The following is an 18,757-nucleotide window of genomic DNA, read 5'->3' as shown; positions in this document are numbered from 1 at the left end:
AGACATGAGGAAACAAGCTACTTTAGAACAGCTACCTCTCAACACCACTCATTTCTTTTGTTTTCAGTCCTTCAATAAAGGACTGCCTAATTATAGCAATCTCAAAATGGCAGACCAGAAACAATGCAAAAAAAGTGTTATTACATTACTTTAGTAGTTACCGCCTAAATTTCTTTTTAATACAGTCTGTATTTATTCATATTTTAACAAGTATCTGCCAAAATGACAAGCAGCATTTCACAGTCTCAACTCTGACACATCGACATGTTAAAACTAGTCAAGTTTGGAGACAGCTTTTTATTTTCTCTAGAGTGCTTTTTTTGGAAACATTTTTTCAGTGTATGGCTGATTGCATAACATCTGCAAGATACTACATGCATGTTCAGTAAAACTTGCATGTGAAAATAACTGTAAAAAAGCCACAAGTATCTCAGCTTTATCAAGGCTTTCTTGAACCCAAAGGGTTCTATTATGAAACAAAAGAAAACACTCTTCATTATGTAACATGGCCCTTTTTATTGGCCTCAGTCAGGTCTGGTAAAATAAAGCCTTAGATGTCTAAGTACCTAACAAGTGGTCTGCTTAATTCACTAGAAAAATGTTTCTGTCATTCAATTCATTTTTGCAACTTTTTAATGTAGTCATATTACATTACTGAGGAAAAAAACAAGCTGTATTCTTTTAAAAGTTCAGAGTCTAATTAAAAGGTGATTCATTAGCCAAATGGATTTTTGTCACATGAAATTTTTCACTGGCATGCTAATGAACCAGATATAAATACCAGTCACTACTGGTATTATAGCTGCCAGTATTATTACATTTACTTTAAATATAAAATTACAACTTCGCAAGTGCTGGCCATCTAGCATATAATTTTGTTTTGGAAAGCATTTCTATTTAAAGTCATTCATAAGCACATACCTGCTCTCTGTCTTACTCTGAGTTAAGCATGCATTCAGTACTGTTCTTGAAAAGGGAGGTTCTCTCTCTCTCAAGGCACAGTGATAACATACGCCATTCTGAATCCTACCACTATACGAATGTGAGAGCAAAAAGCTCTTGGTCATATTTCTGATTCATACGAAAGATATTCTTCATATTTTAAAATTCTTTCATCTTCAACATGTAGATGCCAAAGGAACCAAATGAAAAGCATAACTTCCCTTTATTTTTGTTCTCACAGTTCTGTTGTAACAGTAAACCTGTTATGCAAATTATGCACGTTCGCCCAAGACCTCTAAGGTTTGTCCTCCTGAGCCCTATACTTGTGTCACCGAGAAGTACAATTAGTTTCACTTCATTGATTTTCCTCCTAGGATTAAAAAAAGGGGATGCTATATCTGTGAACTGAGGACCCTAAAATCTTTTTCCAGAAAATCCCAACATAGTCTATTAAGTTTTATAGTTGAAAGTCAGATGAAGTGCATTACTGCACTGACACAGAGACAATGACTGAATTATACTTAACTAGAATTGTAATACAGAAATACAAGTAGTTCCTAGGAGAAAAAATGCAGAATTAAACAGAATTCAATTTCTAGAACAACAAACAGACTACAAAGCACCAAAATGCATGATGAAAGTCTAGATGTGTTTTTAAAAAAATTTTTTTTCTGAAGGAGTGAATCAATTTTTGAATAATTTGGCTGGATGAAGTTAACAACATGGCTGCAATAAAAAGCTGACACATCATTTACAATACAATTATTTGGATTCAGTTGCCTAAGTGAATGTTAGACGCTAAAATTAATTTATCCTGGTCCACAAAAATGTGGATCATTATAGATTTATTTATCATAGATTTGCCAGCTCTATGCCTGTGCCTCAGACACCCTAGTGCACCTAAAACTGCTTTTTCCATTCTGTACGCTTTTACATCCCTTCCAAAGATCTTGTGCAATAAGGAGGTAACACAAATACAGCATTCCTTCCTTTCATTTGTGAAATGACCTTACAGGTAATTGCCTAGGGCATTGAAATGGGTGGCAGAGATAATTTCATGTGAATAAGCAAAGCACGAGCTTCCATATTTCAAAGTGTACAGATAGGAAAGTGTAAGTCAGATGAAGGAGAAAAGTAGTAGAAGTAAAGGAGACACAATGAAGGGGTTGCGGGAGTGTAGTAGGGATGAGCGCTGAGTAAGAAAGCAAAGCAGCATGCTACTATACATCACTGAGAAGATGGGTGGAAGTATTTCCACAACTATTCAAATCTATGACTGTTTAAATATTAGTATCATTAGATGTTGTTTTTAGCAGCCAAAGCTGCTAAAGCAGACCTGAATTCCAAGAAACCTTTCATTTGTTCTGCTGGAACACCCAGCTGTCAGCCCAATTTGCACATTTAACATCAATGTCAATGAGTTACACATAAGAGAATTCAACCTGCTGATGACAGAGCTGCAACTTACTTTACAAAGTTAATTGAACCTGCTTTTATGCTCTGTCTCATTGACCATCCACATTATTAATGCCTCAAGCCTAGGCTATGTCACAGCCTTGCTTGTAGCCTGAAATCCCCTTTAAGCCTATAGTCACGCCTAACCCACATGAGGAAAGTTTCAGGTCTGAGCTCTGTGCCACAAGGCTGGAATGACTGTAACTCACTGGTGTGAGAGAAGCTGTGTAATGTCAGCCCTGCCATGAAGATTTTGAGAGATGTATGAAGTCTGTGCAGACATATCTTAGCAACTATATGCAAGATTTGTTCAAGCTCAGGCTACTCTTTGAACTCTTTGATGAGTATCCATCCAAAGAGTCTCATACACCAAACTGGAAAAGCAGTGGGTGGCTAGCACGGACCGGGTATGCCATGCAAACACATCCTACATGACAGCTCTCATACAAAGCATCTACATTACTATAACTGAAATACCATTACACAGAGAGTAAAAAAGTAGGATCTGAAAGTCAATTAGTATGGTTAGAAATACCATGGAAAACAGGGGTGAAAAAACCCCACCTATTAAATTTAATTAAAAAAAAAAAACAAACAGACAAAACCAAACCCAGACTCCTGCCAGTTCTAGAAAAAAAAACATTTCACTTTGGTCCTGTTATAAAAGAAAGTGTTCTCACTGTACTTAGCTATCTCAAAATCTTTAACAAAAGAGATAACTCTTATGAAGTTCATGTCACCCTAGAAATCTGAAATAGCTTCCAACTACAGCCCATTTTCTGCTAACCTTTGAATAAAGCCTTTAAACTCGAAGTTCTTACAGGCAACCAAATTCTGAATAGAATGGAAACAAATCTTTTGTTTACATTGCAAGGTGAAATGGTTTAAATGTTATCCAACCACCTTGATGAAAAGGACTTGACAGATGTTCAGTGCCTGATGAGATGAAAAATAGAGCTCTTTGGGCTAATTACGCTTGGCCTCTTTTGCTAATCCACAGAATGGAGAAAAAACTCTCAACATGGATTAAGACTGTCAAACTAAGCAATGAAATTAGGAATATTTTTTTTCCCATGACTTGCAAAAATATAAGGAAAATATTGAAATGGAACACTGTCTTTCATACTATAAATTAGAGGACAAGATAGAAAACTGAAGGCTAAAAAGTAAGAGATTATTGAAAAATGTGAAAACCTGAAGAAGTATGTCCTAAGATTTTTCTTCCTATCTTTGGATTTTTGCATAATTAGACATTAGAAAGAAGTCTTTCATTTTTGCATAATTAAGTATAACTTGCATAAATAAGTTTAAAAGGGGAATAGAAATTAATCACAGGAAAGAAAGATGTAAACAATCCCTGAGGATTTATATGGTGATATTTATCTTACTCATAACACTTAAAACTGTAGTTTCACTGTGTGTCAGATTTAAAGAATCATCTGTTTTAGTAAACTAGCACAAAAATTATTAGGTCCATATTCCATGAAAGAAGGATATGACAGGAAATTAGGGTACAAAAGCATTATAAAGAAATACTTAGATCTTGTACAAGACTATTCAGCCTATGCAAAAAGATGTATTACCATCTTTTGTTCTTGGTATATTAGTTGGAGTTTATTATTCACCAAGAAAACAATTTTCAGAAGGCTGCTACTTCTAGGAAAAAAAAATGTTTGTTTGAGGTTTTCTCTATTTTTAGTTTAATTTCTATGAAAGCTGGTATTTTCCAAAAAGAAAAAAAAATCTGACTGGCATGAATTAGTATAGGCTATCACATACATGCTCAAGTTTAAACTGTAATGTCTATTGAAAAATTTGTACATAACTGTAACTTCATTTTAATATACATTTATTTGAAAACATATACTCTCCAAAACTGAGTAGTTTTTTTAATCACATTTTTAATATATTTTACTTACTTAACTATTTTAATTTCTTAAGACAAAAAAAATATCATTTTGAAAAATCAGAAATTAGTGAACATACGCTCAGGTTTACAACATACTGACAACTACAATAATGAGAAGAATATATACTCTAGAAGAAACTTAGAGAAAATAATCTCTAAATTTTAGCTTTTTGAGATGAAATGGTTCAATGCCAGCAGCTTTCCAGGTCATATATACATATCCTAAACAAAATTAACTCAAGAAAAAAAAAAAAAAACCAAACTTTTAATCTCTCCAAGTGACTAAACAAAGCTTTAAATTTCACTATTATAACAACACTATCAGACTCAAGTATTGTTAACAAAATGTTAGTCAAGGGGCTGCAAAACCAGTGAGTTCCAGTGACATATAAAATAAAAGAAGCCAGTTTTTGAGTAATTGCCCCAAAGATCTTGACTTCTGCTGACTAATGCTCCAAATTTATCACAATATGCTTGAGAAAATTCTGCAGCTTTTAGATATGTCTGCCTTAGTGGCTGTAGTGTTCGGTTTCTCTGGACATGGAAATCAAGCTATTTGTTATAAATACACTGGCAGTATGAACCAGATCCCATATACAAATTATGTATACGAGGTAAGCATGATTAACATCTTAGGTCACACAGAAGCACCTGGTACTTTGCAGATAATAACAGTTAAAGCTGCTGGGAGCAGGTTGGGAACTGAGGGCGTGCCTTTCCAACTGGAAGGGCCTCCCAGGGCTACTAGTCTACCTGCTGACAAATGTGAAGTGTTAGGGGGTAAAAGGAATAGGAACAACAACTTTTAGCCTTTCTGCAACTTCTCCCTCAAAAATAATTAGTAAGTTCATGTATTCATAGAACTAATAACTTGTTAATGGCCAAACTCCCCTGTACGAAAGTTACTTTTACTGATGTTTCTGGAACAGAAGTACTGAAGCTTAGAGAACAAGAATCAATTTACTTCCTTTTGTACACATAATAAGAATTATTTTCTATTCATAAATATTTAGTGGCTTTGGTGAGGAAAGAGGTTCAGATTTACAGGGGTTATAATCAGGAACCAGTTTCTACTCACAAGATAGACATACATATATAAAATCACTGAAGAAGTTACAGAATAGAAACTCAGAATATCTTTTCCCATAAAGTCAGACTTTTTTAGTACACACATTTTCCTGCTTAATTTTCCAACATACTCAAGAAAAATGACAGCAAATACGGTCATATGTTAGCTAAACTATTAATCACTTATACCATTAATCTCTGTAGTTTTGAATTATCTAAGTAAAAAAAAAATTATATAGTGGTAGCAAAGAAAGGCTAAGTGATTGCTTAAGACAATTTCAGAGAGATTCCCTGTATCCAGAATACAGAAATGACCCATATGCCCCTTCATTGTAACAGCAAACCTTACAAGAAAAAAACATAGCACTTTTCCTTTTAACATTACATTTAAAATGTAAATGAAAAAAAATTAGAAAATTACAAAGCATCTAAATCTTTATCACACATGACACTACTAATGGCAGTATACAGCGAATGTCGCTCAGATGAGGGACTGTGACTTATTTCTATTTCCTTCCTTACTCTCTTTTTCTGGTAAAGCCTAATTTTGCTCAGCCTTTAAAATTCCTCAAGTAAAACACATCCCACAGTTCTCAACATTTCACCTCTATTTTCTCTGTCCTATTTTTACCTTGCAGATCCCTACAACGAATCACACAAGCCTGAAGAGCTCTTTGAATATGATCTAGAAAATCATAAACACTTGCAGCGATTGAGAAGTCACCATAATCTAAATGTAAGGGTAGTCATAATCTAAACCCCAAGAAAAATTATTCTGACACAAATAATTAAATAAGTCATTAAACCACTAGGTGCAGTATTTTAATGCTATGACTCATAAATAATATTAACTACTTATGGGTATTATTTAAATGTATTATTATAGATTTAATGTCACATCTGAGTCATGAAATAATATTCAAAATTATTTACTGATATGGGATACCACAAACACATAAACTGTGTCTTTATTCATATTTAGTAAATTTATTTTAAAGTATATTTTTAGCAGGGAATATGCATTTTTTTCACCACTTTCACAAGCTGGATTTGGTGCTATGTCAAAATACCAAAGAGTAGCTATTAGAGATTTTATAAATTCCCATATATATTATTAAATCATACTTACAGGGGTAAATACTTGAATTTGATCTCACTTTATATATTATCCTGATCCATCAAGAAAAATGTCAGCTGAGCCATTTCTGTTGACTTCTTTTAAATGGCCAACAGAATACATAGAGATTTACAAAACAACAACTTCCACAATATCCCAGTATTTTACTTCAAGAAATTCTTTTTATACTGATGAAAAAAGAAGTCCATTTCACTACAGTAAGTTTCTTAAACTGAATGGACAAACTGTAAACCAGAGGGAATGTTTTGGCCTTTTCTCCCCCCATGAAATTGTTAATCTATGACCAGCATAAAACATTAAGCTGTCTCTGGTTTTCCATGCCAATTTAATTCACTTGGTTTCCCCTCACTGACTGCCTTTGACTGAAGAGTCACATGTTACAAAGAGAGAATAAAATATAACTGTTGCTTAAGTGTGCCATGCTGGGAAGTCATTCAACTAAAACAGGAGCTATTTGTTCCCAGCGTCTATCAAGAGCGGTCTTCAGAGGGTCTTTTTAACTCAGAGACCATGTCTTGAACTTCCAGTCCTGTCTACATTCATTTCAAACTGCTATACATCTATAGTTTCAATGCAGCATTGCCCTGTTTTGTATACACTAGTACGAAAAGATTTTGGCTTCACTGGGATGAAGTATTAATGATCTTTTATCATTGACATGTGTCATAAGACTCAATAGAGAACACACAATGATGTCCTCAAAGACAATCATAATATACTGTATGATGAGGAACTGCATTCAATGTAACAGGAAAACAAAGATCCATTAAACAGCTATGCAGTGAGACTGTAATTTTAGTTGGACATACTTATTAGCAAATATTATACATATTAGCAAACTTTGCAAGATTACGTATTTAAAAAGGACACACAAGCTTAACTGGAAAATTTTAGATACAGTCTGCAACTGTCTACAGAAGGAGCAACAGAAATCCTTACCAAAGAGGATATGTATCTTACATCTAGACCAAAGTAGCAGTCAGGATAGTGGTGTTACTCACTAAGATTCAGAAAGCCAGTATCTGGAAAGATCTTCAGAAATAATTACCTCCATTTTAGCCACACTGAGTCTTTAGGTAACACAATTCCCATGGAACCATCAAGGTTTTACATTGGAAAAAATAAATAGAAGTTAATGGTATTTATAACACTGAGATGGTAAACTGAATTTTGCAGAGATGACAATCCACAGGAAAAAACACTAAGAGGAAATAGAACTTATGACTGCTACCCCACAAGCAAGTATAGTACTGAATTATATTGGTTCTATTAAGACATTAACATATTTAACATAAAATTTCATTACTTTTTGATCCAGACTGTAATCTACAGAATCATTTCATAGTCAGAAAAGGAAGGCAATAACTTTAGATAATAAAAATAGATTGATAGGATTTATATGAATCAAGTTTGGATTAAAACTTTTGAACATCACTATGATAATTAATCTCATAAATTTTATGTGGTAACGAGCTCTCTCTTTGTTCAGAAAAACTGTGATAAGACTATTCAGGTTTGGAAAACAATGAAAAATTATCAATTAAATAACTGATGAATGGAAGAGGAGAACTGCTGACAAATGATAGAGAAGATCAAAGTACTCAATGCCTTCTTCACCTCAGTCTTTACAAGTCCAACATGCCTTCAGTTATCCCATGCTCCTAACATCAGAGGGAAACTCTGGAGTGAGGAAAACTTACCCTTGATGGAGAAGGACTAGGTTAGGGGGCATTTAAACACCCTGGATGTATATAAATCCACAGAACCAAACAGGCTGCACCCACAAATGCCATGGGAGCTGACCACTGTCATTATGAGGCCACTCTTTGAATGGTCAGAGCAATTGGCAGAAGTTCTTGAAGACTGGAAGATCCCTCTTACCTTAAGAAGGAAACTCCAAGGAATTACAGACCATGTAATGGTGATGGAGAAAATACTCCTGGGAAACATTTGCAAACACATGAAGGCCAAGAAGGTGATCAGGAATAATCACCTTTACAATGGGGAAAGCATGCTTGATCAACCTCAATGCCTTCTACAATGAAGTGATTAGGTTGGTGGATGAGATGCGAACAGTCTGTGTCAATTACCTTTACTTTATTAAACCCTTTGACACTGTCTTCCATAACATCATCATGCTGACAAAGTATGGGTTAGACAAGTGAGCACTGAGATGAATTAAAAACTGGCTGAACAACCAGGCCTGGAAGGTTGTGATTGGTGGCTTTAATTGCTGTTGAAACTAGTGGTTCAACACCTTCACTACTGACCCATATAATTGGACAGAGTGAACTCTTCACAAATCTGCTGCTGAGACAAAACTGAGATGAGTGGCTGATACACCAGAGGGTTATGCTACCATCCAGATGGACCTCTATGGGGAGCAGCAAGGGGCTGACAGAAACCTAATGAAGTTCAACAAGGGGAAGTACAAATTCTTGCACCCACAGAGGAACAACCCCAGGCACCAGGACATACTGGGGGACCAATCAGCTGAAAGTTACCTTTGCAGAAATGGACATTGGGGTCCTGGTGGCCAGCAATAAACCCTCATAGGAACAAAAAAAGGCTAACAGTAACATGGGCACAAATAAAAATTTACATAATTCCACCTTAACATAAGAAAACACTCTTTTAGCGTAAGAGTGACCAAGCACTAACACAGATTGTTCAGTCAGCATTCTCAGAGAAATTAAAAAACTCTGTTGGACATGGGCCCAGGCAACCTGCTCTAGGTGACCCTGACTGAACAGAGGGTTAGACTAGATTATCTCAAGTGGTCCCTTTAAACCTAAATGATTTGGAGATTCTATGATTAATTCTCTCTTCTTTTTTATTTTAATTCTTTTCTTAACTTCTTTACAGAATCTTCAAAGAACATACATTCTGAATAAGATGGGTTTTGTGAAGCAACACACTCATGTATATTACTTTCATGTGAATTACCTGTGAGAAACTATGCATCATGTCTCCATGTGATCCATATGCAAAATTACCTCATGAAGTGCATACTTGCTGTGGACAGAACGCTATAGTGCTTTTAAAATGCTAATTAGCAATTCTCTGAACCACTTCAATTAGAGAATATATTTATAAACCTTTCCCTTCCTTATAAAAGGAACATCACAAACAACATAATATAATCTGTCTCCTGTTTGTTATAAGAGCCTTCAAACAGAGTTTTGCTTATATGAACTTCATTTCAGGAACACATCATAAGGTCTTGTTATTGAATTTCTCTTAACTGACTGTGTCCCTTTTCAGCTTAAAGAGTCAGTTAAGTTAGGAAAACACAAAATAATATTCAAATAGTAACTTTATATTCATTATTTTTGCTACCTTCATTAAATATCTAGGATAAAACGTTGCCTGTATGCCATTCTTCAATTACAAGTCTTCTAGCACTGGCACTACAATAAGTTCATTTTTTTGTAGTTAATCATAATACACCCAAACAAATTCAAAACTTCATACATGTTAGCAAACCTAGCCAAGGTAACACTCCCTACTCAGTCTTGGAGTTCCCCTTTCTCGATTGTCCACCCTCTCTTATTCTTCCTTCACTATTAAGAGCACCCACTCAAATATTACAGTCTCTCCGTATCTTCATCCAACTTTATTCACCTCACTTCCCACTCCTAACAACTTCTATTTTAGCCAGTATCTTCTGGCTTCCAGTTTTGGGATACAACTGATGTTCTGGAGATCAAGTGATTCCCTACTGTGAGGAGTGGCCCTGCTCACATGTCCCTTCTGTCTCCTGGTAGCACACTTGCATGTCCTCCCTCATCTTAGCTTTGGTTTTCTTCAGACCACTAGGGAACTGTTCAGCTCACTAAACCAGCAAAAGCTACTCACCTCTCTCCTTGCTGGCTCAGTTTTCAACTTGCTTAGTGATCTGACACAAATTACCAAAAAGCAAGAAAAACATCAAAGTTGTTCCAAAGAAAGGGAGGAATAGTGAAGAGAGGAGGCCTTTGCTAGAAGAAGGAAGAGAGTAAGAAGAGAATGGGCCTGTCCTTTTCAGTCCCATAGGCTCAGCCATTTTACCTGGCACAAGCCTTAATCATTCAGTTCTATTCCAGGTTAGTTTAAGTTTCTCTACAGTCCTACTAACTTTGGATTTCTGTGTTTTCAGGGTATAGTCTTTTTCACAACTACTATATATCAAAAAAGGAGCATTCTTCATTGGCTGGGGGTAGGGTAACACCATTTTTCTCATTTGTTCTTGTTCTCACTTTCCCCATTCCCCCTTGTCAAATTTTTATTCTTTTTTCCACATTAGCACCAATATATACAAAAGAAAGTCTGGTAAATGACCCATCCAAGCCTCATTCTGACTCGAACCATGGTCATCAGTCACTGTCCTAGAACTGCCCTAAGTCATAGAGGCTACATCATAACCAGAGACTTTTAAGTTTCCTGCTCTGAATCAAATGCACTTCAATAACTGCTAAAAATACCACTAATCTTCCTCCTCTTTCAGATAATACTTAGTAAAACAGCATATTGGTGTCATTCTTTACTAATTTAACAATTCTGAAAATTTTCTCCCTATTTTTTTCTACCACTGTGAACAACTTGAGAGAGAAGCATTGTCAGGAACTAAAAGGTCTCAGAAAAATCTTTCCCTGAGGCAGATATTCAGGTATACTGAAGATCATTTCAAAACCAAGCTTGGCTTCTCCAGGGATACAAAAGTATAATGTATTTTATGTTAGAGTAGGAAGAACTTCATACCCAAATGCAGAAAGTATGTTCCTGACGATTTAATAAATGTCTTTTTTATGAGAAATTTTAGTGTTTGTACTTCTGGTTTTGCAGAGCAGTTTATTTCTTGAAAGCCTTAAGTTATTCTAAAGCTTTTACTTAGAATTTTGATAATTCAAATGAAACTATTACATGCAAATATAAGTATGTTAATTCCCAGTCCTGCCTACAGAGAAAATTGCTAAATAATTATTGTTGAACTATAAATTATTCTCAGTTAACTATTAACTCGCTAAGATGAAAGCTGTGGTCTCTTCCCATGGCCGACAGTTGCACTTCAACAGGAAGACCCCAAAACCTGTACTTTCAAATGAATTCCTGATAGAACTCTGTGCAATGAAACTACAAGATACGTGCCATGAATTTGTATCTATATATCTATAAAGAAACTGAACTTCAGAAAAAGTGGAAGTACAGAAGTAAGGGTACTCTGCCTTAGCTAAATGTTTCAATTTTGACTGCAGGAATATTCTCCAATTATCAAGAAAAAGTGTGAAGAATTATGATTTTAAAACAATCAGAAAAGAGAATTAAAACTATGTGCAGAGCTGTATGAGTCCAATTTGTTATTTAAACTAATAAATTAGAATATTTAACTAATTCATGGCATTTTCCAGAAACAAAGTTACATAAGTAACTAAAGACTCTGAAAGTTTTGCAGAAATAAGTAGTGCGTACTGTGACAGCAATAGAACTTTGAAAAGCCATTCATAAGATCAGCATTTTTGCCATGAAACAAATCTTTCAATCACTCTGACTGATAAAAAGTGAACCAAAATTCTCCATAACCTGGAGTGCAAGTTTATAACTGTAAATCTTAATATCACTTACATTGACTAAATTTGAAGATACATCATTTGTCTCACTGAACTATAGTTTGTTAGTTATTACTCATGTCAGTTTACAGAAGAGAAGTACTCCAAATGCTCTGTCAATATAAATAATTCCACCCCTGGTTCAGAAGAAAATGGAAAGTCATCCCAGATCCAGAAACATACCTACAGTGTTATATATGCCAGCAAAGTAAGAAATTTTTCCTTAAAGTCACAGATTTTCTGACACACCAGTAATAATGCTGGCATACAATCATACTTGAAAATGAAAAAAACCCCTGAACAAAAACCCCAACAGAATAGTATTACATCTTTCAGAAAGTTGCTGTGATTTTTTTTATCTATATTAATGTTGTAAGGTAACTGTAAACAAGAACTAAGATCTGGTTTGTCTGCTTTTCTACTCTCCACAAAGATGTTTCTGTTTAATAGCCAGGATTTTCAGCCAACAGATGCCATTTGTATGTATGTGTCTTATTTTGTTTCTTGTAAAGCTATTGTGGGTTAACCCCAGAGAGCACATAAGCACCACACAGTGGCTCACTCACTCACTCCAATTCTAGGTGGGACAAGGGAAAGAGGCATGGAAAAAAAACCCAACAACTCAGGGGTCAAGATAAAACAAACAAAACTGTTTAATAAATGAAGGATAAGTGGAAGAAGAGGAAAGAAAATAAATGAAACAAGTGATACTAAAGCAATCACTCACCGCCTCCCATAGGTAGACTGATGCCCTGTCAAATCCCAAGCAAAAGATGACTAAGACTAACCCCTCCAAAGCCCCCTCTTTCTGCTTTTTTCCTGAGCATGACATTATATGGCAGGGAATTTCTCTTTAGTTATTCTGGGTCATCTGTCTGGGTGTGTTCCCTCCCAGCCTATTGTGAAGCCCCTAATCTATTCACTGGGGGGATGTAGAGTGGGAAACAGAGACTGATGCTGTGCAAACACTGCTCAGCACAAGCTAGAACATCCCTGTGTTTTCAACACTGTTTTCATCACAAATCCAAAAAACAGCCCCATACAAGCTACTATAAAGAAAATTAACGCTGTCTCAGGCAAACACAGTACTAGATTACAGCACAACAGGTACAGTTCCACATCTAACAATTCTAAATAATACTCTAATTTAAAAATACTAACATAAGATTGGCTGTGCTACTTTAGTCTTATAAAAGGGTGAAATTGCTAGTCTTGTCAGATAAACCAGCTCACCAAAAGGTATGATGAGTACAAGCAGCAATGAGAGGCCTAGGACAGCAGAGCACAACAAGAACCAAGAAAGTAATGGAAGAACGAGAGCATAGCACTCATCTTTTCTGCTGCCAATTAGTGTTTGCATCAGCTTTGTCGATTCATCAAACAACACTCTAAACTTGATTTAGTCTTGAATGGGACTAAAGCTACTTCTAGAAGTACCAGTCATAAATGCAAGCTCATAGGTAGTATTCGACACCCTCTGGCTAAGGTAATGGTTTCATATCCCTACACACCTCCTCTTTTGGAATCCCCCTTTCATGTCACTTTGCACTGTCAGCCCTCCCTATAACACACAGGGGCCAATCTGAACCACACCTACACCACTGCAGAATTAGGTCACCCAGCTCTTTTCTTGAGGATGAAATAAAGGATATAGATGTTGATGTTCTAGCTAACTAAGTATTCAGTATGTCATATATTTATGCATTTTTATAATCACAGGATATATTTATAAATAAACCCATGCACTGCACTCAAATACACTGTAACATGATTCCTGCATGCAATCATTTTTTAAAATAAGCCTTTTGTTACAGAATTTGCATTAACCTCTTGTATTTAAATGGTCAAAGTACGAGTCCTATACTCAAGGCAATGTAAATTAGTTAAATATTAGAATATTGTTCAGGCAACATTCTATCAGTTAAGCTAAACAAGCTAAAAAGAACATTTTGGATAATCAGTTATCATAACATTTTGACAGACTAGAACACAGCACAGGAAAATCAGGTAAATAAACATGTAAACTTTTTTCATTTTATATAGAAAAATCTTTCATTACCTTTGGTTAAGAGGTCATTCAGTAACAACAGGACTGAAATATAAGCTGACATAAAAATGCATCTCCAAGGAACTCTTATATAGTTGTAACATTTGTTTAAAAATTTCAACAATTTTCACTCCTTAAGTAGTGAAAAATACTTTAATTGCAAACATATTTATTATTAAAGGCTAGTATTAAAAAAAAAAAACCAAAACCAAACACTACAACACTTTCATGGTTGGTTGATTCTATTAAAGATTTATGAAATAAGACTTACCTGGACAGAAATTCTGCTGTGTCTGAGTAGTTAATTTTTCTTGCACAGCACGCTTTTCAAAACGCTCTGCAGTTGCATTCTGATGTGAGCCCTGTTGTCTGTTGGCAAATCCCAATTCTCCAGGTTCAGAAAACTTCAGATAAAACTGTGGCTCCAGATCACTGAAAGAGAAGTTTATAGCACCATGTCTTCCACAGCCATAGTCACTGAACATAGATTCGTCCTCGGTGTTCTGTGTTGGTAACGGGAGAATCCGATGATGCAGCTGTGGGCTAGGCAGTCTTGAAGATAACGGAGAAGGAACAGGTGACATTTGTTTGTGTGTATTAGATAGTGGATATGAACTACTAAAAACATTACTCACTGCTGCTAAAGGGGGTGAATGCAGCCTTTTCTCTTCCAGTTTAAGATTATTACTTGTCTGAGGAATATCAGGACTTTCATTTATAGGCAGGTTCAAAAATAAATGCTTGCTGTTTCCCCGGGATACCGTGGTTCTTTTCTCATATAGAGAGCCCGGCAGGTTTCTGTCTGCTCTTGTAATTTGTTGCAGTCTCTTCCATTCTGCAGCTTCATCTAAACTGTCGCTCCGTATAACTTTCAGAAGAGCTTTATTGACTGCTCCCACAAGGTTGTGTGACTCATCAGTAATGTGCACTCTCTCTGCTTTGTACTGCAAACCAGAGCTGTCTTCCTGCTTCTCCTGCAGCACAGTGTTATTACAGTCTCCAGCAGCTTCATCTACAGAGCATACATCAGTTCTTGATATAAACTTATTACGTACTGTTGTGAGAACAGGAGGAATGGTTTCTTTCTCTCTGTGAAAATCAGGTGAAGACTCTGCAGGGGGTTTGGTAACTTTTTTAATACAAGCATCTAAATCCTGTATTTCACCAACAGCTGTGATTCCTGGTTTCTCCTTGCATATTGGCTCAGCATACTTGCTACCTTTCAAGCTTTTAGCAGCAGCTGGTTTACTTAATGTCTCAAGTTTATTAGATAGACTGTAGTGAGATGGCTTCACTGAAGTGCTACTCTGTTGCACCTTTGCAACTTCAGGAATGCATTCTCCATTATCCACTGGTTCAACTGTGACCACATCGTTGCTGTCTTTGGAGCCAGAACTTGGTAAGTCAGCATCCAGTTTCACAGCTTTGTTGCTCCCAAGAATACACCTTTCTGCTTGTATTCTACTGTCTACTGGCAAATTTTCCTTACCTTTTACTGTTAGCCAATTGGAGGCAGAAGAGGAACTGGGATAACTCCTGGTAGGAAACCTTGTGGAGAGCATCTTCTTAGTTTCCTGTTGCGTGTCTTGTGCACTCAGTAAAAAAAGATGTTCATGTATTTTTTTTCCCCCTTTCCGGTGTCTGAATTCTTCAAAACTCTCTTTCCTTCTGTATTTCCTCATTTTTTTATGATTCAAATTGTCTCTTGTTGTAGAATCCAGAAAGAATTCCTGCTGATGTGTAAGACTAGAGTAATTATCACCTTTAAGTTTCGTGACTCCAGAAACGTCCTGTCGCTTTCCCTCCTGACGTCCTGTCTTAAGGTCCGGAACATGATGTGATCTCAAAACACTGGATAACAGTTTTTCCTTTTCAGTAGTCAGTTTGTACAGCTCAACAAGAATGTCTTTCGTGGTAGTTTGTTTGAAAATAATATCTCCAAAGTTTTCATATGGCTGTTCTCTCAGCTCCATCTCTAACCTCTCTCTTACTTGATAGCAGCTACAGAAACGTTTACTGGTTCTATCCAGAGTTACACAGCCCTTGTAAGTAAATCCTCTGACTTTTCCCTCTGGAAGATAGAAGCTGATGTAACAAAGCTCCATAATGGGTTTGTGCAATTGAAGGACAGTATGTGTGCCTTCCATTATGCTTGCCAAATTAATCATTCATTTAAATTATGGGCTAAGTGTTTCAAAGCTTGCATGACATAGCATGTGAGGCAGGGAATGGACGGAAGGCATCTGACTAATCTTCAACAATAATATTGTCTGCTGGAAAAAATAAAGAGAAGCCTGTCAAACTTGATTATGGCAAATTTAATATGACAAATAACAAGCCTGCAGAAGCATAATCTTTTACTATCCTCTGATACAAATCTTTTACCTTGAAAAATCTGACACAAAAAGAATGACATTGCTAACACTCATAGTTGGAGTCATAATCCTTCTGTCATATAGCATCCCTCTGTCTCCAGGGTTCTCAGCCAATGTTCTTCAATAAGATCACAAGATATTCACTAAACACCCATTTCATACAAACTTTACTTCTGAACAGTGGAATCTATTGCTCTCCCTCTGTTAAAAGTTAACTTGCTGTTGAACATTTAGTAAAAAGAACCATTCAAGCATATCTGTTGTCCTTTTACTCAACATAACACCATCACAATGTAATTAGGTCTTGCTGCTTTATTTGCTAGGAAAATGTGAAAAATAAATAAGGCTGAAGATTTTCTTTCTGTGAAAGTGCCATGACATCAAGAAAACTCGGAATAAGGAAAAAAAAGTTTCTGTTTACTTTCTAGCATATAGGTACTACATAAATGTATTTTGATTCAACATGCAATACTGTAATAGTACTAAATCCACTGCGCAGGCTCGAAGGGTAATGACCTTTCCCAAATCTTTGTTCGCGAAGACTGGCCATACATATACTACTATGGCAGATTTATTTAACTTTGTTATTGTATTTTCTTGCTACAGATGAGATATGTTTACAGTCTTTTGATACATCATAGAAGTTCATTTACTCCTTTAGAGCTCTAAACTGGCTTTTTATCCAGAAGGAACTCTGCTACCACAATTAAAGTGGACAAATTTGAAGTTCACCAAGAAATGCATAAGGATCAGGGAAAGGCCTAAAGCCCAGGGAGACAGAAAGCTGGAAACCACCTGCTCCAAGGCTTTTCTACATTGAAAAATGCAGGGATTTCAGTTTTCAACTTAAAAAGCATAAATACAACATAACTTTTCATCATTTTAAAGCAGTTAAACTTAGCCTCAGGCAACAATAATTAAAAGGAAGCTGCCATATTACTATGTAACACATTCCAGAGAATCATATAATATGCTGAGTTGGAAGGGACCCATTGAGATCATTGAGTAAAACTGCTGCCCTACACAGGACAGCCCAAGAGTCACAGCATGTACCTGAGAGCATTGTCCAAATACTTCTTGAACTCAGGCTTGATGCTGTGACCACTTCTTGGGGAGCCTGTTCTAATGCTCAACTATGCTCTTGGTGCCCCCCAGGACAGGGTTGGCCCTCCTGGCTGCCAGGGCACTGCTGACTCATATTCAACTTGCCATTGACCAGGCCCCCCAGGTGCCTTTAGACAGTGATGGTCTCCAACCCCTCATTCCCCAGTCTATATACACAACCAAGGTTGCCCCCCCCCAGGTGCAGATTCCGGCACTTTCCCTTGTTGAACTTCATATCGTTGGTGATTGCCCAGCCCTCTAATTTGTCAAGGTCCCTCTTCAGGGCCTCTCTGCCCTAGAGGGAGTTGACAGCTCCTCCCAATTTAGTGCCATTGGCAAAATTACTTAGAATTCCTTAGAGTCCTGCATCCAGGTTGTTAGCGAAGATGTTGAAGAGAACTGGACCAAGGATGGAGCCCTGCAGAACCCCACTAGCAACCAGTCACCAGCCTGATGTTACTCCATTCACTGTAAATCTGTGCCCGACCTGTGAGCCAGTTGCTCACCCATGGCATAACACAGTTATTCAGCTGTGTGCTGGACATTTTGTCTAGAAGGATACTGTAAGAGACAGTATCAAAAGATTTGCTGAAGTCCAAAAAGATGACATCTACTGGCTTTCCTAGATTAGTTACATGGGTTACCCTGTTGTAGAAGGAAATCAGGTCCAAAAAGTAGGGCTTTCCTCTCATGAAGACATGCTGGCTGTGATGGATGGCTACATTGTCGTCCAGATGTTTTTCAATACCTACCAGAATAATCTTCTCCATGATTTTAATAGGCTCTGAAATGAGACTGACAGGCCTGTAGTATCCATGATCCTCGTTCTTGCTCTTCTTGAAAATGAAGAGAACGTTTGCCAGCTTCCAGTCAGCTGGGACCTCTCCGGATTCCCAAGACCATTCAAAAATCATTGAGAGAGGTTTTGAGACGACATCAGCAGCTCTTTCAGGATTCTCGCATTAACCCAATGAGGCCTTATAGGATCTGTAGAGATCCAGCTGCAGCAGCAGATTCTACACAAGTTCAGGGTCAACTGGGAGTTGACCCATTCTCGCAGTCATGGCCCTCCAGCTCAGGGCACTGAGACCCCCTTGGTCCATCATCATCCATGTTGAAGACAGAGGCAAAGAA

At 36.7% G+C, this 18,757-nt stretch overlaps 1 protein-coding gene across 8 annotated transcripts in view; it reads right to left on the bottom strand.

Moving 5' to 3' along the window:
* Positions 1–18,757, bottom strand: part of FMN1 (formin 1) — a 187,712-nt gene that overhangs the window by 154,467 nt on the left and 14,488 nt on the right. For 6 of the 8 annotated variants that reach the window (XR_010431342.1, XM_064658464.1, XM_064658471.1 and 3 more), the window contains one exon: positions 14,416–16,414. Coding sequence is in view for 7 of the 8 variants with exons in the window: in XM_064658464.1 (XP_064514534.1) it covers positions 14,416–16,312 (1,897 nt within the window). In the remaining variant the exon portion in view is untranslated. Of the gene's footprint in view, positions 1–14,415; positions 16,418–18,757 lie in introns of all 8 variants that reach the window. The other 2 variants (XM_064658466.1, XM_064658465.1) reach the window with 1 other exon arrangement.

This window comes from Pseudopipra pipra, chromosome 6 (genome assembly GCF_036250125.1).
Source record: "Pseudopipra pipra isolate bDixPip1 chromosome 6, bDixPip1.hap1, whole genome shotgun sequence".
NCBI lineage: Eukaryota > Metazoa > Chordata > Aves > Passeriformes > Pipridae > Pseudopipra > Pseudopipra pipra.
This window is presented reverse-complemented; position numbering and strand designations above follow the sequence as displayed.